At 46.5% G+C, this 26,416-nt stretch overlaps 1 protein-coding gene across 1 annotated transcript in view; it reads left to right on the top strand.

Annotated features, from left to right (window-relative positions):
- The window catches only part of PIP5K1C (phosphatidylinositol-4-phosphate 5-kinase type 1 gamma), an 80,972-nt gene extending 55,087 nt beyond the window's left edge, over nucleotides 1-25,885 (top strand). Inside the window, exons 12-19 of the mRNA XM_083363557.1 lie at nucleotides 2,503-2,664; nucleotides 2,975-3,004; nucleotides 5,734-5,872; nucleotides 8,345-8,377; nucleotides 9,481-9,585; nucleotides 10,999-11,122; nucleotides 21,230-21,313; nucleotides 22,599-25,885. Of these exons, the coding sequence (XP_083219683.1) occupies nucleotides 2,503-2,664; nucleotides 2,975-3,004; nucleotides 5,734-5,872; nucleotides 8,345-8,377; nucleotides 9,481-9,585; nucleotides 10,999-11,122; nucleotides 21,230-21,313; nucleotides 22,599-22,601 (680 nt within the window). The 3' untranslated portion in view covers nucleotides 22,602-25,885. The remainder of the gene's footprint in view (nucleotides 1-2,502; nucleotides 2,665-2,974; nucleotides 3,005-5,733; nucleotides 5,873-8,344; nucleotides 8,378-9,480; nucleotides 9,586-10,998; nucleotides 11,123-21,229; nucleotides 21,314-22,598) is intronic.
- Nucleotides 25,886-26,416: the final 531 nt, after the last annotated feature.

The following is a 26,416-nucleotide window of genomic DNA, read 5'->3' as shown; positions in this document are numbered from 1 at the left end:
AAGAAAAGGTTGGGAGCTGCTGCGTTAGAAAGAGACTCAGACAGTCTCTCCCCTGACTCACTGGCAAGATCCTGTCACAGTAAACTATAGTTATATAGGTAGTCTTTGACTTACAGCCGTTTTGTTTAGTGACTGTTCCAAGTTACAACAGCACTGAAAGAAAGGGACTTATGACCGTTTTTCACACTTACAACCATTGCAGCCTCCCTGCGGTTACGAGATCAAAATTTGGGCCCTTGGCAACCGACTCCTATTTATGACGGTCGCAGTGTCCCAGGGGCCACGTGATCCCCTTTTGTGACTTTTTGACAAGCAAAGTCAAGGGGGGAGGGCCAAATTCATTTAACAGCCGTGTTACTCACTTCACAACTGCAGCGATTCCCTTAACAGCCGTGGCAAGAGAGGTCATAAAATGGGGCGAAATTCACTTAACAAATGTCTCGCTTGGCAACAGAAATGTTTGGCTCAGTTGCGGTCATACTTCGAGGACTACCTATGTAGTACAGTTACTAACAGTCCTCAACGTATGATCGCAAATTGTAACCGAAATTTCCCTTGCCAAGCATGACAGAGGTTAAGGGGGTTTTGCCCCATTTGGCAACCTTTTTTGCTACAGTTCTTAAGTGAATCAGGGCATTTATCAAATTTAGTTCTCCCCCCCATTGATTTTGCTTCTCAGAAGCCAGTTGAGAAGGTTACAAATAGTCATCACATGCCCCTGGGGCAGTGCAACTGTCATAAGTCCATGCCAGTTGCCAAGCGAATTTTGATCATGTGACCATTGGGATGCTGCAACGGTTGTTAAGTGGGAAAAACTGGTCATAAGTCCCTTTTTTTTCAAGTGTCATAACTTCAAATGTTCACTAAACGAATGGTTGTAAGTTAAGGACTATCTGTATAGTCTTCCTGTGAAGTTGGTTTCTTGATCTTGCTTGCCTCGTAGGGCTGACAGTACCATTTAAGGATAAGGCTGTTTCCTGCCTGCCTCATGTCTACCTCATCCCCTTTCTAAGTCTGTGATATGTCGTCCTCTTTTTGCAAGTGCCTCACTTAGTAACCATTTGCACTCACGGCAATTACGAAAAAAAAAAACCTTTGCAACGCATACTCACATTTGCAATCTTTGTATGTCTATAAAGCAAAGGAAAGTTGAAGCACGAGAAGCATAGTTTCACTGAGTGGCTGCTTCGCTTAATGACCAAATGATAATTCCCAATTGTGGTCGCTAAGTGAGGACTATTTGTAATACCTACATCGCCCCCTTCTGAAGCAGCCCAAACAGATAATCATTCTTCCCTCTGCTCATGTGGTGTTCATTCTTTGCAGCAACTCCTGAGTGGCAGATTAGCTAGGACAGGGGTAGGCAACCTCGGCTCTTTTATGACTCATGGACTTCAACTCCCAGAATTTCTGAGTCAGGTGACTCAGGAAATCTGGGAGTTGAAGTCCATGAGTCATAAAAGAGCCGAGGTTGCCTACCCCTGAGCTAAGAAGTCAGATTAGCAAGAAAGAAAGCTTTGTAGGGCCAGCAACGATTTGATTCCGGGGATCTAATTACTTCTGAATTTTTCTGATCCATCCTTTTGCCCAGAGTTGAAGTCCATTCATTGAATTATTTATTTATTTATTTTATTTTATTAGATTTATATACCGCCCTTTCCCGGAGGACTCAGGGCAGTTTACAGGGCATTTTAAAATCATACCAATACAAAATACAAGTTAAAAGACAAATAAAAGATTAAATTATCAAGGGCAGTGAAATTTTGGATCCTGGCCTGCCTGCCATCCGTTGCCAATCCCTTTTTTTAGGAGTACCCTTCCGCTATCAATTAAGAATATAGGCAGTGTCTTTCGGTCAGGCCCAATAATTTGTTCATTTCATCCACGCTGGTTTCTTCTGGCTGAAAGTGGCTTTTCTGGGCCTGGAAATTCTTTCCCATCATCATCTATTACATGAGACCCTTCTAAGGAATAAGTCAGGAGACCGAACCTGGGCTATTTTATATGCCAATTATCATACCTAGCGACATGACATAAACTGCACTGAAGAAGAGAAAAAAATAAGAGTTTTCTTATTTTAGCAGGAAAAAAAAGATTTATCTTTTAAAATAAGGGTCTAGCAATCTCTTTTTTCTGGTGCTTTCTCCAAGCTGTTTTTTTTCCCCCCTCAACCTTGGCCGGGGAGTTCTGTGGGAACTGGAAGTCCACGCATCGTAAAGTTGCCAAGGTTGAGAAACACCTTTTTCAGGTACAATAAAGCTTTCACACAAAAAAGAGAGTTTAGTAGACAAAAGCAGGCGATAATTAGTAGACGACTACTAGTTTGCTTCGAAGGGTCTTAATTTCTCGGGGTGGGTGGGGGAACAAAAATGCCCGCTATTTTCAGGGGAAGGGCGGGCGTGTTTCCTCTTTTAACAGAACCTCCTCGCTTTTCTTTCTTTGACCTCTTCTGCGATGATGATGCTCGTCGTTGCTCTAAACCCCCCTTGCTGTCCTTTACAGCCCTGAAAGCATCTCCCTCAAAGAAAGGACGGAGTGCCTTGTTAGCTGTTAAGCCATCCGGCCCTATGGCTGCCTTCTCTGCCAGCCAGATTCCTTCGGAGAAGGACGAAGTGCAGTATGATCTCCGGGGAGCCAGGAGTTACCCCACCTTAGATGACGAAGGTATTGTGGGTCACTCGGGGCCACTCGCCGTGGGTCCCCCGGAGCTGCTCCTTAAGGCACAGTTGAGCTTTCCCCATCCTGCCCTCCTTTAAATGGGTCTGGTCCTGCCATTCCCTGGATGCCTAGCAAAGGTAACTGGCTGGGGAAATTCTGGGGATTGCAGTCCCAACACCCTGGAAGGGGGGGCAGGTTGGGGAAAGCTGCCTTCGTGGCTCAGCTCCGCTCAAACCCCTTCCCTTTTCCCCCATAGTGCCAGTAGGTCCCACCATCCCACCAACCGTTCCTTCAACTTCTTGCTATGCTTTTGCAGGTGCTAAAGTTAACCTCGACAGGGGGGAAGGTAAGAACCCTAATTTGTCCCTCTCTTAGTTGGTAGAAAGTAGAACTTGAGACGGGGACGCGGTGTGGCTCAGTGGGTTAGGACGCTGAGCTTGTCGATCAGAAGGTTGGCAGTTTGGCGGGTCAAATCCCGAGTGCCGCGTGGCAGAGTGAGCGCCTGTTACTCATCCCAGCTTCTGTCAACCTAGCAGTTCGAAAGCACGTAAAAATGCAAGTAGAAAAATAGGGACTACTACGGTGGGAAGGTAACAGCGTTCCGTGCGCCTTTGGCGTCTAGTCATGCCGGCCACATGACCACGGAGACGTCCTCGGACAAGCGCTGGCTCTTCGGCTTTGAAACGGAGATGAGCACCGGCCCCTAGAGTCAGAAACGACTAGCACGCATGTGCGGGGGAACCTTTACCTTTCCTTTTAGAACTTGAGAGGTGGCGGGGCTTTGAGTCATTCCGCTTAGGAGAATGGAAACAAGCCAACCTACGCCTGTGGTCACGCATGCGGCTTAATACAGGCAGCTACTTCTACCAGCGGGAAAAACCAACTGGGAGCGATAGTTCCAATTGTGGCTTAATTGCGCTTGCCCCCGTTGGGAGCATGCATGTAAAATGGGCCGATGCTGGTACCTTAAAAATAAAAATAAAAAAAACCTTCCTGCACGTGACTTGCAAAAGACGATTCTGCTTGGTTTCCCAAACAACACTGGGAGTGTTGGCAGCAGAAATGTCCCAGCACTTGTAACAGAAGGCTGTATGACTTAAGGCCCAACTTTGGTAACTTTTAAGACTTGTGGACTTCAATTCCCAGAATTCCCCAGCCGGCAGGGCTAGGGAGGGAATTCTGGGAGAATTCTGGGAATTGGAAGTCCACAAGTCTTAAAAGTTGTCACGGTTGGAGAGGCCTGATCTAAGGCATTCTTCCCCGATCTAAGGCCCTCCGGATAAGCAGTCCAAAGGGATTCTGGCTTGGAATTCTGGGAGTTAATTTTTTTCAAGGCATTTTAGTGGCATTAGGTCTGGCTGGCTCACTTGAGCAACCTCCCTTCCCCCAAGCTACGTACAAGTTGTTTTGAAAGTTACCGCATACACCAGGGGTCTTCAGACTTGGCCCTTTTATTGTTCTGTACCAGCCTGCTACTGGCCCTGCAGGGACAACCCCTTTTACAAGAAGGCAAGAGTCTGGAATTACGCCTGCCAAATTTATTGCTACAAAAACAAATAGAACAAGACACGAACCAAGAAACAGGAGCTTTTCAAGCGGTTGCCTTCAGCAAACCAGCCCTCCCACGCATTCCCCCTTAAATACAGTTCAGGGCGTGGCTTCTCTCTGCCTCCTTCCGAGGAGCCCCATTGCCTTCCTCTATTTACTCCTGATTGACTGCCCCCTGCGTCGGGCGTCCTTGAACAGGGCCAGCTGTGGGTCATCTTCATCCACGCTGTCAGGCTCACACAGCTGGGTCTGCGTCGTGACCAGGTGAGAGGGGCCTGGCTGAGGGCTCTCATCAAGCTGTCCAACCCCCTCAGCAAGCTCTTCAACACCCCCCTCCTCCTCCTCCTCTGAGTCATCCGACCCAACTGCCGAACCCACAGGCTGACCCTGAATCACAACATTTATGACTTGTGGACTTCAACTCCCAGAATTCCTTAGCCAGGCACGCTGGCTGAGGAATTCTGGGAGTTGAAGTCCACAAGTCATAAAAGGGCCAAGTCTGAAGGCCCCTGGCATACACTGTCCCCCCCCTCCCCCAATGGTCATGTAATCACATTTTGGTTTTTTAGCAACTGGCTCAACTTTATGGTTGTTTGCACCATCCTGCGACTATGATTTGCAAATGTTTTTGCCGTTTTGTGGCCTTTACTTTCCATTTCCAGCAAAAAATGCCCATAGGGGGAAATGGATTCATTGAACAACCACCACGTTGACTTAATGACTACCCCAAGAAATGTTGCAAAAATCAGAGCTGGTCATAGGGTGCCTTGACATCTGACCACAACAACTTGTGACTATAGATCCAAGCTCAGTTATGGCCGTAAGCCGAGGATTACCTGTATATTATCCAAGACAGGGTTTTGGGGTGAAAAAGAAGGGAAATGAGTTAAGTGCAACGTTACTCTGCCCAGAAGAGAGAAAGACCAATTAGTTCTTAGCAGCACCAATTGAAAGAAAGGAATTTCTACGCTGAGCTTCCGCTGCAGAGCTCCCTCTAACCTTATGCAGATTTCTTTTCTGACCATCTCTCTCTTTGCTTTTAATATGATGCCTTTGGCTCTGAGGAGTTGCATGTATAAAAGATAGATAATCTACAGAAATGGATTTTTGAGGGAGGATTTAGAAGTTGGCGATGTTGAATCACGGAAAGAGATTATCTTGTACATTTTAGAATGCTGGTTAAATATTTCTTATTAACGCTCTCCGCTCCCGAAAACCTCTTTAAGAGAGTGCAAGATTCATTGGGAAACAGGTGCCACATAAAATCTCGACTCCTGTTCCTGACCAGAAACAGACTTTCATGTTTCTCTGTTTCGTCCGCAACAAAGACCACAAATGGCTTCATTTTTTTTTAAAAAAAATTGAAATTATGAATTGGTTACAGTCCTCGTTCTATAATGTGATCAGAACTCTTCAGATGTACAAGGATCATTTGCCATAGTCCAGAAGATTACGGATTTTTTTCCCCCTCGCAGACTCAGTATTCTTTCTTTTTTTCTTTCTTTCTCTTCATCGTGGACACAACAGGCCGACCTGATCTTCTTCCCTGCACTCCTCCCTCTTTTGAAGAAGCAACTACAGCCTCTATAGCAACCACGCTCTCTTCCACGTCTCTTTCCGTACCGGAAAGATCTCCTTCCGAATCCTCTGAGCAGCCCAGATACAGGTGAGCCCTAATTAGATCCCTCTAGCCCTGATTAGATCACTCTCGCCCTCCTTTCCCCCTTTTTAGCCAGTCCTCCAAAGAATTTAAGTCGGGGGCCTTCAAACTTGGCCCTTTTATGACTTGTGGACTTCAACTCCCAGAAGTCCTCAGCCAGGCACGCTGGCTGAGGAATTCTGGGAGTTGAAGTCCACAAGTCATAAAAGGGCCAAGTTTGAAGACTCCTGATTTAAGTGATCTCAAGTTGTTTCAGCGATCTAGAAAGCAAACGGCTCCCTTCTGGATCCCCTTCTATTGGAAGAATTGGCAGCAGGAGTATCAGCTTGGAGAGGATGGATTTATTTATTTACTTGCTGGGATTCATCTGGTTGGACTGTGAGGGGTTTACAGATAGTCACATAATAAAAATGCCTTTATAACAACAGCTGAAATCATAGAATAATATAATTCCCTATAGCAGCACAATCTCATTCCGGTGTCTGAGCTAGGTGTTTACTACTTAAATTTGCTTCAGTTTATTTTTCTCTGAAAAAGGGACGTGGTGGCTCAGTGGGTTAGGACGCTGAGCTTGTCGATCAGAAGGTCGGCAGTTTGGCGGGTCGAATCCCGAGTGCCGCGTAACAGAGTGAGCGCCTGTTACTCATCCCAGCTTCTGCCAACCTAGCAGTTCGAAAGCACGTAAAAATGCAAGTAGAAAAATAGGGACCGCTACGGTGGGAAGGTAACAGCGTTCCGTGCGCCATTGGCGTCTAGTCATGCCGGCCACATGACCACGGAGACATCCTCGGACAAGCGCTGGCTCTTTGGCTTTGAAATGGAGATGAGCACCGGCCCCTAGAGTCGGAAACGACTAGCACGCATGTGCGGGGGAACCTTTACCTATATTTTTCTCTGCCATGTATAAGAGCGCGCAATGGATCAGCAGTTGGACAGCTGACAGCCTGGGTTCGAGACCCAAGTGCTGTGTGACAGGCTGAGCTCCCGTCACTTTCCCCAGCTCTTGACCACCCGGCAGTTTGAAAGCAAGCAGTAGATAAACAGATATCACTTTGGTGGAAAGGTAACAAGGTTCTGTGCACCTTGGCATGTAGTTATGCTAGCCACATGAACATGGAATTGTCTTAGAACAGGGCTTTTCAACCTTTTCACCCATTGTATCACTTTTAGGATATGGCAACATCCGAGTACCACCAGTCGCCTAGCAAGGTGTCAAAAACCTGATGACACACCCCCAAAAAAGGAAAAAAAGTGATGAAGTACAGGTAGTCCTCGACTTACAACAGTTCGCTTAATGACTGTTTGAAGTTACAATGGCACTGAAAAAAGTGCCCCCCAAGACACAGCCGAGCAAGACACCTGCCTGCCTGCCCGGCGGCGCTCTTCCTCCTGTCCGAGGTTTTCATTGTTGTGAGCATTTCTGTTGAGGATTGGCAGCGGGGGTGGGGTGGGGGGGTGTTTGGTGTTTATTCCCCCCCCATCTGCTGGGTGGTTGCAGCAGGTTTTGGTCACTTCACATGACCCTGGGACACTGTGACCGTCATAAATATGAATCAGTTGCCAAGCATCTGAATGTAAATCAGAAGACCCTGGAGATGCTGCAACATTCCAGCTGATTGGCGCTTCTTCTGGGCTCAGCAGAAGTGCCAGGATCAGCGCCGAGCTCCAGTTGGAGTCTGGTGCTGATCCCAATGCTTCCGCTGAGCCCTGACAGCCCTGCAGCTCCACCCGTCTCTTGCTCAGGCTTGTGTGTGGTGCTGCCACCAGTTCAGGTCATTCCCCTCCCCCGCTACCACTTTTCTAGGGTGGTCGCGTACCACCTGCCAGGTGTCAATGTACCACAGGTGGTACCCGTACCACTGGTTGAAAAGCCCTGTCTTAGACAGTGATGGCTCTCTTGGCTAAGAAACGGACAGTCGGACACAACTGGACAGCGGAAACCTTTATCTTTACCTTTAACTGCCACGTAGCTACTGCTAAGCTTGTAAGCCGCCCTAAGTCTTCGGAGAAGGGCGGGATATAAATGGAATTAAAATAATAATAAAAAAATGTAGATGCCACTCAGTTCCAGAAAGGCTCTTGAGAATGCCATAAACGGAGGCATATCAGGCTACTTCATAGAAGGGGTGTGTGTGTCTTACATTGGATATCTGTGGAGATTCTCAGTCATCCAGGTCACGGTTGTCCCTAAAGTGCTTTTTCAAGAGGCAACTGGACTTTTCTTGTTTTTCTTTGAAGACCTTTCGCTTCTCGTCCAAGAACCTTCTTTAGCTTTTTCAGCTCTGAAGAAGCTTCCGGGATGAGAAGCAAAACGTCTTCAAAGAAAAACAAAAAAAGTCCAGTTGCCTCTTGGGGGAAAAAAAAGCACCTTTGGGACGTACATTGGATGAGACAGAGAGAAATGAGGTGCTGTTGGCTACATTTTTAGTCATTCTCACGAAGTATGGTTTTTTTTTTTGGCACGGTGTCCATTCACAGGCGGCGCACACAGTCCTCGGGACACGAAGGAAGGTGAGTTGGATACTTTTGCACATTGTGACTATCCCTCTAGGAATCCCTCGGTGCCATTGCAAGTCCAGCATTCTTTTATTCTTGTTGACTCTCATGTATACAAGCCCTCATAGATTAACATTCTTACATTAATTAATAGGCCCGCAGATCTCTAATGCTTTACTATCTCCATACTTACAGGAATGAAAATGTCATAACCGATCCTAGCTAATGCAGATAATTAGCTAAGTTGGGTTGTCATTTATTTATTTTTCACAGTTTTGAATCGCCCATCTCCCTCAGGGTTCGGGGGGGGTCATTACTGACTGGCAGACTATAGCTTTTACCTAGAAAGTTATCTTCAATGAAAAGACTTTTTTTTTAGCAGGGAATGCTGAAAAAAAAATCAGAGCAATATCCTAGAACAGTGTTTCTCAACCTTGGCAACTGGACGAAGGGGTGGGGGGGATGATAGCCGTGTTCCAATATCTCAGGGGCTACTCCAAAGTCATTCTATTCTCCAAAGCACCCGAAGGCAGGACAAGAAGCAACGGGTGGAAACTAATCAAGGAGAGAAGCAACCTAGAACTAAGGAGAAATTTCCTGACAGTGAGAACAATTAATCAGTGGAACAACCTGCCTCCAGAAGTTGTGAATGCTCCAACACTGGAAGTTTTTTAAGAAGAGACTGGACAACCATTTGTCTGAAATGGTATAGGGTTTCCTTCCTGAGCAGGGGGTTGGACTAGATGACCTCCAAGGTCCCTTCCAACTTTGTTATTATTATTATTATTATTATTATTACCTCCCAGAATTCGCCAGCCAACCCACCAAAGTAAATGCTGATTTCCAGCAAAAAGCATCATCAATTTGCCGTCACGTGACCGCGAGTGCTGCAAACAGCTGCAAATGCTAGCTGGTTGCCACGCGCCAAACCAGGGTCATGTGGCCATGGGTAGGAGTGAGTGGACGGCCATTGGAAGTTTGACTCTAGTCGTCAGTAGCTTTTGGGGCTGGGGGGCTGTCTGTTGGAAGTTCGAATGGTCACAGAGCTACCGATCATAAGTCAGGACCGCCTGTACTAGATTTGTGAAGTGGGATATTTTTTTTTTTCTATTTTGCAGGACGCGTGAACAGGTCCGAGGGGAAGATGACCTCCAGCAGATAACTGTGGAGCTCAAGCCGAAGTGTGATATTGAGATTGTGGTGCCTGATGTGGCTGCTGCAGGGTGAGAGCCTGTTTTATGTTACAGCACCGCTGTTTTCATCCGCACATGCCTTCATGCTCCTATTTAACGCATGCAATACCCAAACATTATTCAGGAGGCATCTGTCTATTGTACATGCTAGGAACTAGCTCTGAATTCTCCTCAATATTTCAAGAAATAGCTCCCGAACTGCAAGCTTTTCCCCCCTGTGGCGGAGGGAACGTGCAGAATGCAAATAATTGGCTGAAGAGCCACTTGGGATTTAATTTAAAAATAACGTTCCTCCTATGCACGATCCAAGGATGGTGCGATACAACTTTGAAATTCTGTATCTACTATACATAGAAACCCAAGTCTGGATTGGCTTCCTTCCTTTCCATCTGCTGTGGGCCGCCTTGCCAAAAATTGGATGATCAACAAACAGTCTTGTGCTCTTAACGCAACACATAATTCAGTTTGACACGCACACACCCAGTTCGTACCGTTGTGTTTCACCCTTCTGCTCGGGCTGTCGTACGGTTTGTTTAGTTTTGGCACAGCACGTTGTGTGTGAGCTCAGCCGTTGCAGTTGTAAATCACAACGGATGGCTGGATACATTTAAGGATCCAGCCCGTTTAGGTTCCTTCACTGCAAGAGGTAGTTAATCAAACCAGAATTCTGTGTAGTGCACGAATTCCACCTCCTTCTCAAAGGGATGATCAGTCAACAGCCCTCACTTCCCTGAAGGTTTAAGCAGACAAAGTAGAAACGTTAACCGTATTTATTTATTAATTCAAATGGTAGGGTCACCCATCTCAAGAAGGACTCTGAGCGGCAAACAAAATTAAAGTAAAAACAATTGCAATAATGCAAGATTTAATACGCATAAGACAGCAAGGCTGGTCTAGTGCAGGGGTCTTCAAACTTGGCCCTTTTACAACTTGTGGACTTCCAACTCCCAGAATTCCTCAGCCAGCATACGCTGGCTGAGGAATTCTGGGAGTTGAAGTCCACAAGTCATAAAAGGGCCAAGTTTGAAGACTTCTGGTCTAGTGCTAAGGCACTAGGCTAGAAAGCAGGAGACAACGAGTTCGAGTCTCGCCTGAGGTATGAAAGCCAGTTAGGTGACTTTGGGTCAATCAGCAGGAGATTGTGAGTTCTAGTCCCGCCTTAGGCACGAAAGTTAGCTGGCTGACTTGGAGCCACACTGTCTCTCAGCCCAACCCACCTCACAGGGTTGTTGTGGGGAAAATTAGGAAGAGGAAGGGATATTAGATATGTTTGCCACCTTGAGCTGTTTATAATAAAGGCTGGATATGTTAAATGAATAAATAAATAAAATATCCCATAAACCAGGGGGGTCTCCAAACTTGGCCCTTTTATGACTTGTGGACTTCGACTCCCAGAATTCCTCAGCCACCGCCTCCATCCTCACCCATCTCCCTCCTTTGCAGAGAGGCGGCGTCCTTAGCGTGTGCCACCATGTTGTCGGCGGAGGTGGAGACGGCAAGCCAGGCTTCCGAACCTGCCAGCCAAGCTTCGGATGAAGAGGACCTTGCAATCCCGGATATCTATTTTGTAAGCTCCCCTGTCCCCCCCCTTTTTTTTCTTTTCTTTTTGCGCACAAAGCTGTGGTTGGTTTGGCTCTTCCCTCCTTCCTTGCCTTGCTTTTCAACTTCACTTGTTCTGCCCTCCCCTCCTGAGGACTTAAAACGAACCAACACACCTGTGCCAAGGTATTGTCTTGTCTCGTCACCCTGATGCGCATTCATCCCTTCGCATTCACACACCCCTTTTTTTTCCTGCCAGGCTGCCAAAGAAACCGACTGGAAAAAAATCGCTGCCAGAAAAATCTCGAGATTCCCTTGAAATAGGTAGAAATGTGGCCCTCTCTGGGCTTCTCCACGGCTCTCAGATGCATTTCTGAATGGCCTTTCCTTTCCCTGCAGGCAGAAACGTGTTCAGAGGAGGAAATCTAGAGAGGCAGAGCAGGGAGTAAGTGAGCCAAGGAGTGTGTGCGTGTGTGCACGTGGTGTGTGCAACCATGCTGTGCTAGATTCTGTGGGTGTGAAACCTCAAAATTGTGTTAAGGAGTTCTCCCATCTTTCCCAGAACCCGGTGTCCGATCTTGTTAAGATCTTCTTTGAAGCCAAGCGTGAGTCTCTTGGCGAAAAAGGTAATGTAGTGAATTTCACTGGGAATGTTGGTTTTACTCAAGCTTGTCTAACCTTTGATTCAAGCCAGAGCACAGGTAGTCCTCAATTTACGACTACCGTTCAGCCCCAAATTGCTGTTGCCAAGCAAGACAACTGTTAAAATGAGTTTCGCTCCATTTTATAAGCTGTTTTGCCACAGGTGTCCAGTAAATCGCTGCGGTTGTTAAGTGAAGTGGGCAGTCATTAACTGAATCTGGCTCCCCCCATTGACTTTGCCTGTCAGAAGCCGGCTGGGAAGGTTGCAAATGGTGATCACGAGACCACGGGATAGTGCAACTGTCCTAAATGTGTGGCAATTTCCAAGTGCAACAATTTGGATTACCTGACTGTGGGGATGCTGCAGTGGTCGTGTGTGAAAACGTTTCAGTGCTGTTGTAACTTTGAATGGTCACTAGATGAATGGTTGTAAGTCAAGGACTACCTGTATCCCTAAGATGTAGCTGCTCAAAGGCAACTTGCAGAGAGAAGTTCACCCATCCCCCAACTAATAATCAAATTGCTCTTTTTAATAGAATATTCTTCTAATGTTCTCTTGCAGTCTCTTCCATAAACCTCTTTCCTGCACCCTGGACCAACAAAAAGCATAAATCGTTGCTGCCTTCAAAATGTCAGCTTGACATGGAAACAGCTGTAGCTGTGTGGACTTCAATTCCCAGAATTCCTCAGCCAGCATGGTGAGTGCTGGGAGTTGAAATCCACATAAATTAAAGCCTCTCGAGCTTGAGAAACGTTGTCCTGTGTAATATCCCTTTAAAGCAGGGGTCTTCAAACTTGGCCCTTTTATGACTTGTGGACTTCAACTCCCAGAATTCCTCAGCCAGACACGTCCTGTGTAAACATCCCTTTAAAGCAGGGGTCTTCAAACTTGGCCCTTTTATGACTTGTGGACTTTAACTCCCAGAATTCCTCAGCCAGACACGTTGTCCTGTGTAAACATCCCTTTAAAGCAGGGGTCTTCAAACTTGGCCCTTTTGTGACTTGTGGACTTCAACTCCCACAATTCCTCAGCCAGACACGTTGTCCTGTGTAACATCCCTTTATAGCAGGGGTCTTCAAACTTGGCCCTTTTATGACTTGTGGACTTCAACTCCCAGAATTCCTCAGCCAGACACGTTGTCCTGTGTAAACATCCCTTTAAAGCAGGGGTCTTCAAACTTGGCCCTTTTATGACTTGTGGACTTCAACTCCCAGAATTCCTCAGCCAGACACGTCCTGTGTAAACATCCCTTTAAAGCAGGGGTCTTCAAACTTGGCCCTTTTATGACTTGTGGACTTCAACTCCCAGAATTCCTCAGCCAGACACGTTGTCCTGTGTAAACATCCCTTTAAAGCCGGGGTCTTCAAACTTGGCCCTTTTGTGACTTGTGGACTTCAACTCCCAGAATTCCTCAGCCAGACACGTTGTCCTGTGTAAACATCCCTTTAAAGCCGGGGTCTTCAAACTTGGCCCTTTTGTGACTTGTGGACTTCAACTCCCAGAATTCCTCAGCCAGCGTGTCCACCAAGAGCCTTGGTGGAGCAGTGGGCTAATGCCTCCTTAAGTAACACCAGCTGCCTGCAATTAGTGCAGCTTCGCATCCCACCAGGCTCAAGGTTGACTCAGCCTTCCATCCTTCCCAGGTAGGTAAAATGAGGACCCAGATTGTTGGGGGCAATTAAGCTGACTTTGTAATAATGCCGCTTGGGGGGGTGTATGAAAGCCTTAACAAGCAGGCATATACATAGAATGAAGGCTACTGCTAAGCTTGTAAGCCGCCCTGAGTCTTCGGAGAAGGGCGGGATATAAATGGAATTAAAAAAAAAAAAAGTTTGAAAACCCCGGCTTTAAAGGTTTGCAGAGTGCAGTTGCCTTTTTTCCACCAGAGAGGCAGAATCATCTTTGCTGCCATCTGCTGGCGTTTTGGCTTTCTGTAGTCTGTCCTAAGCATTCCTATACAGTAGTGGCCAAAATTGTGGAAACCTTTTGGGAAAAGTGTACGTTTGAGGTTTGATGGCTAATAACACCACTTTTCTTTGACGTAGTACTATAAAATTATATATCAATGGAAAGATAATTTAATCAAGAATGTAATGCAACAAAGTTTGTTCAATTATCTGTATTCTATGAAAGGTTACAGCCAATTAACCAGAAAAAGGAAGCACAACTTGCTTAGGTTGATATCAGGTAGCTTTCCTTCATCTGACTGTAGCCAAGGAGCATGAGCATGGCAAGGAGCCAATCAGATCACAGTAGGATTCAGTTATTGATGTCATGTATTGAAGCTGAGAGGAGGACATTTGTCAGTGTGTTATGTGATTGCTATCAGGTTGGTTTTCCCAAAAGGTTTCCACAATTTTGGTCACTACTGCAGAGCAGAGGTGTCAAACTGCTGCCCCACAGGCCGGGAGGCGTCACGCGGAAGCCGCGCCCACCCCATTGCCGGCAATGACAAAACAGTCCTGATACGTTGCGCGGCGTCACGTGACGTCGCGAGTTTGACACATCTGCTATAGAGTTACTCTTTCTATTATTTGATTTATTAAAAAAATTTATATGGCTGCCCAACTCACTCACAACGTCTCTGAGCAGCTTACAGAAATAACTCCCAATATGAAACCCAGTAAACTCACTCTCTCTGGGAGCTGAAGTCCACAAGTCTTAAAAGTTGTCAAGGCTGCAGACCCCTACCTTACAGGTAATCCTCGACTTGCATCCATTCATTTAGTGACCGCTCAAAGTTATAACGGCACCAAAAACGAACGTAATGACCAGTCCTTGCCCTTAATAACCATCGTAGCATCCCCACGGTCCTGGGATCAATAAGTCGGGCGCTTGGCAACCGGCATGCATTTACGATGTTTGCAACCTTGTGGAGTCATGTGATCCCCATTCATGACTTTCCTAGCTGGCTCCTCATGAGCCAAATCAATGGGGGAAGCTGGATTTGCTCCATATCCACCTGATTCCCTTAACAACCGGACCAAAACAGGTTGTAAAACTGGGCCCAACTCTCTTTAACTGCCTTGCTTAGCAGTGGAAATGTTGGTTGGTCCCGATTGTAATCGTAAGTCGAGGACTACCTGCGCAGTGTTCAGTTTTGGAGCAGTGGCTACGCAAGCTCAAGCTAGATTATACGTTGATATTTCAAAGGCAAGTATGGTAAATATTGCCTGGCATGGGCGGTAAATAATTGTCCACTTTACTTTTCGCATGTGCACGTCTCCCTGTGTTTGCAGCTAGTGTTCCCAGATTTGCTGTGTCAATCAAGCGAGTCAGGGCTTGTTTCCCCCCCCCCCCCCATTTCTCTGTGGTTCCATGCCCATTGGACCATTGTTTCTTTGTCCCTCCAAAGACACAACTCAACAGCAGGACCAGAAAGTCCTTTGCAAATAATCCATTGCATGACTTCACCCAGACCTTTAAAAAGCTTGCAGAATGCAGAGTATCTTGGCCCTCCATGGAAAGAGCCGAAGGAAGCCCCTGGCAGCGGAAATATATTATTTTCCTCCATGGCGGCTGAGTTCTCACAACATCCACCTGTTTCCAAGCATGTTTTCTTCGCCGGGTTGCCCTCTCATGCTTGTGCACGTTTACCTTTTCCACCGACGTGATCATTTCTTATCTTTCTTTCATCGTTTCTCCTCCTTCCTTTTTTTTCTTTTCTTTCTTCCATCTGCCTCGTTCCCTTCTCCCTTCTCAATTCGCCTTTGGATGTGCCCGGTCTAGTTCACAGAAGGGAAGTACTGGATTTACTCCCCCCGCCTGCGCAGGCTCCAAGCCGCCTCGGTTTCCTCTGGGGACGTAAGTGATTTTGCTGGTAGAAAGGGCAGCTCCATCCCAATTTTGAAATGCCAACTTTGGGGCCAGGCACCCGGGCTCCTGCCGCGCCGGCGAGGGCGAACCTTTTCGACTCGGTGCGTCAAATATTTGGAAAATGTCTCTGCTGGCCTATCGCACCACCGCCACCACCTCTGAACAGAAGGGAAGCAAACTCTTTTATCTGCCCAGCCATCTAGGCTACCCTGAATGGTGGCACTCAGTGGCAGCTGGGCCTGGAGGAGAGGCCTGGTCTGCAACTTCAGCCCTAGTGCCACACCTGCCACTCAAAAAGTCTGCCTTGCACCATTCCCCAAGGTCAGGGGTAGGTAACCTAGGCTCTTTTATGACTCGTGGACTTCAACTCCCAGAATTCCTGAGCCGGTATGGCTCAGCCTGGAAGCCTATCCCTTTCCCCTCAGCGTGGCTGGCTCAGGAATTCTGGGAGCTGAAGTCCACGAGTCATAAAAGAGCCAAGGTTGCCTACCCCTGCCCAAGATGCATGAGGCTTGGGGAACAGTGTGATTGCCTCTGCGGCCCAGTGCCCCCCAAGTTCTCCTGCGCCCCGCTTACCTCCAGGCGGTGTCCTCTTTCCGTTGACAGGCCCTTGCGGCCTACGGAAGGCTGCTCCGGGTTGCACAAGCCTTTCCTTCTGGAAGCAACGTGAGGGAATGCTCTTGCACAGCCTCCTGCAGCCTGTTAAAAACACAGCTCATTCTTGCATGATTTTCAGAGGCTGCGCCAGAGAGGCACTCCCCATTCTTTCGGGGGCCTCCAAAAATCACGCGAGAAACAGGATGTGCTTTCGAGAACGGTTGCTGTCGGGCATCGTTGAACGCTGGTGCGTTGCAAAACATTCTTAGGCAGCCAAACTACTACTCTGCATTAAGCACGGTAGTCTCCTGGCTAATGTAACATCGCCCATATGCTAAATGAAAAAAACTAAAACCCTGTAGCATTGTGTCACTTTTGACCCAGGTGTGATGGGTTTGCCATCCTTGTGCTTAGGCTTACTTGGCGCAGCCCACTGCTAGCTGAGCATAAGAAGAATCTTAGGATCTTTGTCAGCTTCAAAAAAGAGGGATTTGCTTTGAGGCCACCAGCCTTTCTGTTTCCATGAGGCCTGCTTGGGTTTCGTTTGACAATGGCGTGATTTAGGGGTTATTCTGCCCTGCCTCAAGATTTTTCCCCAATTTGGTGGCAGGGAAACATTTTAAACAGAATATTAAATTCACAGCCCGCAACAATGGCAACAGCCATTCCTAATCCATAGCTTGGTCTTTCAATGCCACTGATCTTCCTTTGCTCTTAATTAACCAAGGTTGGGTCTTCGGTGTTACCTTACTACAAGCATCAAACCACCTTCCCTAACCTGGGTTTTCTCCTTCCAGGTGTGTTAATTCTCAGGGCCCAAATTCCTGGTCAGCAAGCCTGCTACAAATGTAATATACACCCTGCTGGCAAGAAGGGACATTTTGAATAGTATGCAAAAATAGCTTTCACTGTTAGAGGAGAATGGCTTTTTAAAAAGAGGATGAGGAAAGATTTGATTTTACACCTCCCCCTTTGGCAATTCAAAGTTCTCTCTCCTCCATTGTGGTGTTGTAGGTAGAAGAATCTTTGTGTTCAACCCCCCCCCCCCTTGGTTTGCTTGCTAGGCCTCTTCTGTTGCTCTGTTGAGGTAGGACATGCTGCAAAGTTTGGGGCAAGGGATGGGCAGGGACAGTGGCCATTCACTAGACTTGGTCTGGGTTTTTCCTTCCCAGCATTCTTGAAATCCCCCAAAGCAGCCTTTGCGCTTCTGGCTTTGGATCTCTACTTCCTTCCAATGCCGGGGGTTTGATGGCCCTCCTTCGAAAATTGGACATTTCTGGCTGAAATACTGCATCCAGTTTTGGTCACCACGATGTAAAAAACATGTTGAGACTCTAGAAAGAGTACAGAGAAGAGGCTAAAACATATGAGGAACGGTGGCTGGAATTGGAAATGTCCAGTCTAATGAAGAGAAGGACGAGGGGTGCCTTGGTGGAGCAGTGGGCTAATGCCTCCTTAAGTAACACCAGCTGCCTGCAATTAGTGCAGGTTCACATCCCACCAGGCTCAAGGTTGACTCAGCCTTCCATCCTTCCGAGGTAGGTAAAATGAGGACCCAGATTGTTGGGGGCAATAAGCTGACTTTGTAATAATGCCGCTTAGGGGGAAGCCCTAATAAGCAGGCATATACATAGAATGAAGGCTACTGCTAAGCTTGTAAGCCGCCCTGAGTCTTCGGAGAAGGGCGGGATATAAATGGATTTAAAATAAAATAAAATAAAAATAAATGATAGCAGTCTTCCAATATCTCAGGGGCTGCCCCAAAGAAGAGGGAGTCAAGCTATTCTCCAAATCGCCGGAAGGCAGGACAAGAAGCAACAGATGGGAACTAATCAAGGAGAGAAGCAATCTGGAACTAAGGAAAAACTTCCTGACATTGAGATCGATAAACCAGTGGAACAACCTGCCTCCAGAAGTTGTGGATACTCCATCACTGGAGGTTTTTAAGAAAAGACTGGACAGCCACCTGTCTGAATTGGTATAGGGTCTCCTGCTCAAGCAGGGGGTTGGACTAGAAGACCTCTGGGGTCTCTTCCAACTCCGTTATTCTATTATTTCTCCGTGTGGCACAAGACAGGATCCTGCGGTATGTTGCTGAGCAGACACAGGGCAGAATTTCCCCCTCAGGCTAGGAGGCTCTCAGCTGTGTCCCTGCCCCATTCATCTCTTAGAGAAGCGGAGGAGATGGGCACTTTTCTTGCACCACTTCATTGGATTGATCTCAGGACAATAGAGGTGGTCCTCGACCTACGACCACAGTTAGGCCCAACATTTCTATTGCTAAGCAAGGCAGCTTCATTTTGCGACCTTTTTGCTGCGGTTAAGCAAATCATGGCAGTTGTTAAGTGAATCGTGGGCCGTTAAGCCAAGAATTTAGTTAAACTCTTAACCTAGTTGAAATGTAATTGAAGTTTGCCTTCCATTTGAATTTGGGGAGGGTGGGAGGGAAGGAAGGAAGGAAAGTTGGCCATCAGGTTCCTTGAAAGATCACTATATCTTCTTGGCTGACTGTCCACTATAAGAACAGGTAGTTCTTATTGATAGATCCCAATGCCGCGCCATAAAAAGCTTTCAATAATTAGTTTTTGGCCTGGAAGCATTCAGGCTAGCATTAGTATTATTCAGGGGTCTTCAAACTTGGCCCTTTTATGACTTGTGGACTTCAACTCCTAGAATTCTTCAGCCAAAGTGTGCTGGCTGAGGAATTCTGGGAGTTGAAGTCCACAATTCATAAAAGGGCCAAGTTTGAAGACTCCTAGTATTATTCTTCACTGGTGGGAAACTGTCTTTTGTACCTGCCTTAGCTTCTGGATCTTCTCCATAGGCATCCCCATCTTACCATAGCCCAAGTGGGTGATAATCAAGAGTTTGAGATGCTTACAATTTGTATATTTAAAAATCGTCTTTTTAAAAAAGTCAAACACTTTATAGAATTCTACATTTTCCAGACAAGACCTTTTTAGCATTGATTAAGTCCCTTAAGCAGAAATTTCCTCAGGTGCAAAACAATGCTCTAATCGAGGAACGACAAGCAGTCCTCGATTTATGACCACACTTGGGATCTTAATTTCCATGGCTAAGCAAGGTGGTTGTTTCATGAGTCATGACCAAGTTTACCTTTTTTGCAATGGTGGTTAATCAGATTTATTTATTTATTTATTTATTTATTTAGATTTATATACCGCCCTTTTCCGAAGGACTCAGGGCGGTTTACAGGGCATTTAAAAGAAAGTCAATACAAACGTTAAAAAAATTAAAAAAGATTAAATAGAACCCTGAGAAAATTAAAACCCAGTTAAAATTAAAATTAAAAAATTCTCAGCCTGGGCCAGAGAGCTCGAAGAGCCAGGTCTTCAGGTCCCGGCGGAATGAACGGAGGTTGGTGGCAGTCCTTAGCTCCGCAGGCAGCTGGTTCCACAGGACAGGCGCACCCACTGAGAAGGCCCTACCCCTGGGTGTTACCCGCCGGCAGTCTTTAACCGGCGGCACCCGCAGTTGTCAAGTAAATGATGCAGGCGCTAAGCAAATCCATTTTCCCCCTTCGACTTTGCTCTTTGGAAACCAGCTGGGAAGGTCACAAGTGGCCCTGGGACGCCGCAATCCTCACAAATACACTCCGGTTGCCAGGCACCCAAGTTTTGATCATGTGACCATTGGGTTGCTGCGACTGTCATATTGTGAAGACTGAGTTGCAGGTTGCTATTTTCAGTGACATTGTAAGTTCTGAACGGCCGCTAAACAAAGGACTTTCTGTATATAAACAGGGTGCAAACCCCACAAACCCTTATCCTGATGATGTTACCTAGTTGGGTAACGAAACGTCCGCAAGCAAGGAACCAAGCTGAGAGAGCACCAAGAACGCCACAGTATCTTCCTTTGCTTTTCAGCTATAGGTACCATCCTTTCAAGATGCACGATTCGGTTTTTATTTATTTCCCACCTGGAAAAGTAACAAAGTGCAGATTTTTAACAGTGATGGTTTGATGGGGTTCTATGAATCCACCAAAAAGAGATTGACAGTCCCGCGGCCACTGGTTGCACATTCCTAGTTTAAGAGCCTTGGTAGCGCAGTGGTTAAAATGCGGTATTGCAGGCTTGCTCACTGCCAGGAGTTCGATTCTGACCGGCTGAAGGTTGACTCAGCCTTCCATCCTTCCGAGGTCCGTAAAATGAGGACCCTGATTGTTGAGGGCAAGAGGCTGACTCTGTACACCGCTCAGAGAGGGTAAAGCACTATGATGCCATATACAGGTAGTCCTCGAATTATGGCCACAGTTGAGCCCAAAATTTATGTTGCTGTGCGAAACATTTGTTTAATGAGTTTTGTCCCATTTTACGGCTTTTCCTGTCACAGTTGTTAAATCAATCATTGCATTTGTTACACGGTTGTTAAGTGAATATGGATCCCCTACTGACCTTGCTTGTCAGAAGATTGCAAGTGGATCATGTGATCCCAGGGCACTGCAACCGTCATAAATATGAACCGCTTGCCAAGCATCTAAATTTTGATCACGTGACCACGGAGCGGTTGTAAGGGTGAAAAAACGGGCACAGGTCCCTTTTTTTCAATACCGTTGTAACTTTGAGCGGTCACTAAGTGAACTATTGTAAGTTGAGGACTGCCTGTTATAAGTCGAAGTGCTATTGCTGTTGAAAAGCTGAGTTTTAAGGGAACCAAACTCTTCAGCACACTGATTCTTGCCTGAGCTGACGGGGTGCTTTAGATAGATAACTCTAATTTAATTTAATTTAATTTAATTTAATTTAGATAGATAAGATTTGTGCTTAGATTGTAAGCCGCCCTTAGTCTTCGGAGAAGGGCGGGATATAAATGGGATTAAAAAAAAAAGTGGTGGTGGTGGGGATGGAAAACATCCAACTTCTGTGTGAAAGCTGAGTTCTGCCCTTGTGTTTCTTTTTCTTTCTCCAATCATGTAGTTTTTTCTCGTTGGTGTTGTAGCTTTCATCTCTCTCTTTTTTTCTCTCTTTCCCTTTCCCCCCCCCCACTTTCCTCTTTTTATTTTACTCTCCTCCCTGCCCTCTGCTGCTTCTTTTGCTCTCTGCTTTGCTGTCCGCCAGCCGACAGACGAGAGGAGCTGGGTCTATTCTCCTCTCCACTATAACACTCAAATCCAGTCAGTCTCTGATGAAGAGAGTGATACAGTAAGTTTGTGTTCATGCCTGTTCGGGTTTTTTGTTGTTGTTGTTCGTTTCGTTTCATTTTTAAGAAGGAAACGCAATTGTGGCACAGTCCATCCTTGCCAGCGAGCTGCACTGCAAGCTCATCCTGAGCGATCTTGGGAAGCTTCCAGTATCTGCACGTTTATGCCCCTCAAAAGACGGTGCTGGTTTTCACGATTCCCCATTTCCTCTCAGACTTCCCCAGAAAGGAATTGGAGCTTGATTGGACACAACGCGGCTACGGAGAATAGAATGTCGCAATTGCCCGGATGGCTCATTTTTGTAGTTCTGAATAAAACACTTGAGCAGGGCATTCTGACGGCATCTTCTGCGCCCTAAGGCAGCGTTTCTCAACCTGGATAATTTTTAAGTTGTGTGGACATCAAGCCCCAGAGTTCTTCAGCCACCATGGCTGACAGGAATTCTGGGAGTTGAAGTCCACACGTCTTAAAATTGCCAAGGTTGAGAAATATTACCCTACTACGGCATCTTAGTCCTATCAGGAGTTTTAAAAAAAGTTCTGTCAGGGCATGTTCGTACTGTGGCCATCTTGAGGGCGTCCCCATGTTGACCATCCAGTAGATCCCCATCTGTGCTGATATATCAAGATGGTGCTGAGAGGAAGGAGGCCGGTGTCTCAAGGGAGCTGTCCTCAGACTAACGAGAAGAATGATGTCAGTAGATCCCAGCTGCCTTCATACCGTCTTGAAGGAATGGCCCAACAATGTCTGTTGACTCAGGAGAAACAAAACTTTTGATTTTAAACTCTAGGGCAGAAATAGAATAATTGATCCAGTTGTTAAGGCACCAAGCTAGAAATCGGGAGACAGTGAGTTCTAGTTCTGCTGAGGCATGAAAGCCAACTGGATGACTTTGACCAATCAGTAGGAGACAGTGAGTTCTAGTCCCGCCTTAGGCATGAAAGCTGGCTGGGTGACTTTAAGCCAGTCTCTCAGCCCAGATTGGCCTCACAAGATGGTTGTGAGAAAAAATTAGCAGTAAATTATTACAGTATGCTGGCTGAGTCATGTCCTGGGGTCCTTCCGAGTGCAAGCCAATTCCAGAATAAATGATTGATAATTCAGAGAGAGACTAGATTTTTCAATTGACAACTAGCCCTTCTCTATAATTGGTCAACATCCATTTAAATTTTCCAGTTCTTCCGTCTCCCAAGCATAAATCCAGGGAGATTCAATCCATTCCTTTGGATTGGACTCTTCTAAATGCTGTCCTCTCTCCCTTTTGTCTTCCTTCTTCCCCCCTGCAGTAACTTCTATGCAAACTCCTCGAGAGAAGCGTCCCTCCCCATGCCATTTGTGGCGGTCCCTTTCGATGTTCCTTGCAGCTTTTCGGAGGGAAGGCGTGGAAGAATGTCGTGCATCAACGTCGGCTGTGCTTCAGCATCCCAACGTTACCCGGAAAGTCAAAGCAAAACCGCCCCAAGTCCCATCTCCTTCCTCCCACCATCCTTTCTCCAAAATGTGTATATTAATACCTCTCGAAACAGTTACCCACAAACTGATCTTGGTCCCAGAGACATCAGAGGTCGGGAGGAATTGGATCCTGGGTCATCACCTCTCTCTTTTCCCCTGCCCCCCCCTCTCTCTTTATTCCCAAAGTGCACTACTGTAGCTCTCTTATATGTATGTGATACTGTGAACATTTTTTTTAAAAAAAATCATGTATTTATTTTGTTTCTCTTTGCACAAACAGCACGCTTGTGCTTTTTGTTTTTTTTGTTTTTTTCCAAAAATAGTTTTATTGCACTTTTAGGGTGTAGGGGAGAAGGACTTTGTTACAGGTGTCAATCGTCTTTGGTGATAGTGATTAGAAGAAGCGGCAGCCTCTGAGCAGAAGGGCAGGAGAGCCTGACAAGAGTTGTGGAAGAGCGTCTGTCAAATGCCACTTGGGGTTGATCGCTCAGTGGCTTCCATTTCAGTTTGGTAGTGGGGGAAAAAAAAAAGGCTTAAATCCTAGCCGGCTCATGAAGATTTGAAACTTTCCACCGAAACAAGCTGTGGAACCTGCCTGAAGATTCCTTGGTATCTTTTTGAGGGAGATTGTTCCTCCCAGTTGTGCATCGTCCCTTACGTCGGCCATCTTTGTTGGGGAAGGTGGCTGAACCCAGCTCAGTTCCACGCAAAGCTATGCTTGGTAGCGTCTTCAGGTGGCTTCCTGCTGCACCCAGTTGGGTCGACTTAAGCCATAAAAGACGGCAAAGCTGGAAAGGCTTTGAGGTCCTCAAGATTGGAGAGAAGCACCCCAGAAATGCTTGCAGGAGATTAAAAAAAAAAGCACGAAGGCCCGTTTAGGAGGTCTTGGCGGCTTTTTAAGAAGATGGGCTCTGTTCTAAGAGCTGTGAAGCAGCTCACTGGGGAGAGAAACACCAGAGGACTCGCTTACAGCCCCCTCAGGATCAGACTGTTGTGCATGTTGCTGCTCTAAATACGGAGAGGGGAAAAGATGAATTTGGTTGTACGCAGGAAAGGCGGGCAGAGAAACATCTATTCCATGTGGAAACCCTCTCGTTTTGGGGAAGCGGCTGGAAAAAAAAGGGTGCCTTCCGGACACACAGCGGCTGCAGGATTTCCACAACTGTGACAGTATTGTGAACATGTTCCTTTCTTTTGATGGCACAAACGCTCTCCGCTTTGGGGGTGGGCAGGACGTCTCTTAAATGGCAGCATTTGGAGATGCAAGCTATTCTCACCGGCGCAGTATTCACAACCAGCCAAATCACTCTGTCCGCTCCAGCTGATGAGAGGCCCAAAAGCTGTTTTTTTTTTCCCCTGGGGTGTGTGGAGGTTATTCATATTTAACTCGGTGCCTCTGCAAAGGCCCTTCCCTCGTGAAACGGAAGAGAGAGAAGAGCAGAAGGCAGCTTTTAATCTTCTTGGCAATCCTTCCGTGAGGTGAGAAATTCTTGCGATGTGCCGGAGGTCCAAGCTAAGCACCTCCTTGAAGTGATGTCTTCTCATCGATTGAAATTTGGTCCCTTTGGGATGAAAGTTCCCTATAAATAAAGGAGGCGAAGAAAGAAGCGGGTTTAAGAAGGTCTTGGGAGGGGGGGGGAAACAAGACAACTTAATGTCTCAGTGCTGTCCAGTGTGTGTTAGGTTCTCATTCCATGACTGAGGAAGTGGGAGATCCTTGTTCTCGTTTTGGGGGCATCCCCCGTGCTGGAACTTCTCAACCTCTTGCTAAACATTCCAGAACACAACTGGAAACTACGTTCTTTGAAGTGATAACGATAGTTTTAGGACAGATTTTTGAGAATGTTTCTTTAGGCAGCTACAAGTAGAGTGGTTTCTCTGAACCTTGCCCAGTGGGCCTCTGCTTCAGGTTCTTTCCGAGCGCCCAAAGTGGCCTGCCGCCTCCTCAACCTTGTCATTTTCTCTCCCAGCATCCTGGATTCCATTTCCAGCCACCGTCACGTCTTCTCCCCTCAGCTGTCAGGATGGCACCTTTCTCTTCAGCCTGAGGTGGCATGGCCCTCCTTCCTTCTTTCTCTCCTTGAACTTGCTCCCCATGCCAGCTACGGACTCAGGGCGGAGTGCAGGCCAAGCTTTAGTCTTTCTTTGCAGACTGAGCCATGGAGCATCTTCCATCCTTGGAGGAGGTGGGCTAATCCATCCATCAGCAGAGCAGGTGGTTCTGGAGCAAACGGCACCCTTTCCTTCCCTCTACCTGGTGCAAGGCGCAACCAAGAGGGCCCTTGTGGGTTTTGAAGATGGCATCAAATCTGGAGTAACCTGGTCAGGGACGGTCCTTTTAGAGTTGGTTGCTCTTACAGTTGAAGGATGGAAATGGCACTTGGCCCATTGATTGGCCAGTTACTGAAGACCATGCTTGCAAGGTTCCTTGAGATGCACTGATTCTTTTGACTTGGGGGTATCAAACAGAGTTTGGGCACAGCTGGCTTTGTCTTCTCTGATTGGCTGGGAGCCTAAAGGTAGGCAGAGCAAGAGAGAGGGCCTCCCCCTGCTGAACTCTTGCCATGGATGAGGTCCCCTTTGTATAAGAGAGTCAACTGCGGTTTTCAGCCAAGAGGAACAAGATGGCAACCTTGGAGGCATCTGGACCACGTCTTGCTCATCCCAAGCCCAGCAAGAAACCCCACCCGACAGCTCCTACCCTCTTCTTCCTCTCGGTTTCTTCAATGGAGAGAAAAATCAGCGTTCGGACCACCGCCAGATGCTATTCTGAATGACTTGTTGACGTCTACATTAGACTTCCTGAGTGTGCATATATGATATATATAGATATATATATATATATCTTACATATGGTTTTTTTTCCTTTTTTTTTGAAAAAGTATTTTTTTAAAAGAACATCTCCATGTTACATGCTTTATACACAGAATGTATAGGATTTAAGGATTGTGTTCAGGGGGGTGGGAAAGAAAGAACAGTTGAATGAGACTCAAGTTTTCTTTACTTTTTTTTTTCAAAAGAAAGGTGTGTTCTTCGGGTCACAATTTACTTCTTTATTGGGAGAGGGATCTCAGCCTTCAAAATGTAAATTATTGCATATTACAAAGTGGTGCAGCTGAAATGGCGTGGTTTATTTTTTAAGTGAAACCAGGCACAGTTTCTCTCATGAAGGTAAACAAATGCTTCCCAGCAGAAATCTCTTTTCCTTCTCTCTCGCTCGCTCCCAAAAATAGCTTTTCAAGTGTGTGATACAATTACATTTTTATTTAGCCTGAACATCAGGAAGGGGCTAAAAGTGGTTTGTTTCTCAAACCTGGCAGCTTTACGAGGTGCGGGCTTCAACTCCCAGATTGTGGGAGTTGAAGTCCACACATCTTAAAGTTCCTAAAGTTGAGAAAACTTGGTCTAGATCAGGGGTCGGCAACCTCGGCTCTTTTATGACTCGTGGACTTCAACTCCCAGAATTCCTGAGCCAGCTATGCTGGCTCAGGAATTCTGGGAGTTGAAGTCCACGAGTCATAAAAGAGCCGAGGTTGCTGACCCCTGGTCTAGATGGATACCATCTATCTATTACCTTCATAAAGACATTAAAATAGGCAGGTGGTTGTCTTAATTGCTATTTTTAAGGGAAATCTGCTGACTTAGATTCCCT

Source organism: Vipera ursinii (genome assembly GCF_947247035.1).
Source record: "Vipera ursinii genome assembly, chromosome: 1".
Taxonomy (NCBI): domain Eukaryota; kingdom Metazoa; phylum Chordata; class Lepidosauria; order Squamata; family Viperidae; genus Vipera; species Vipera ursinii.
The sequence above is the reverse complement of the archived record's forward strand: the minus strand, read 5'-3'. Positions and strand labels throughout refer to the sequence as shown.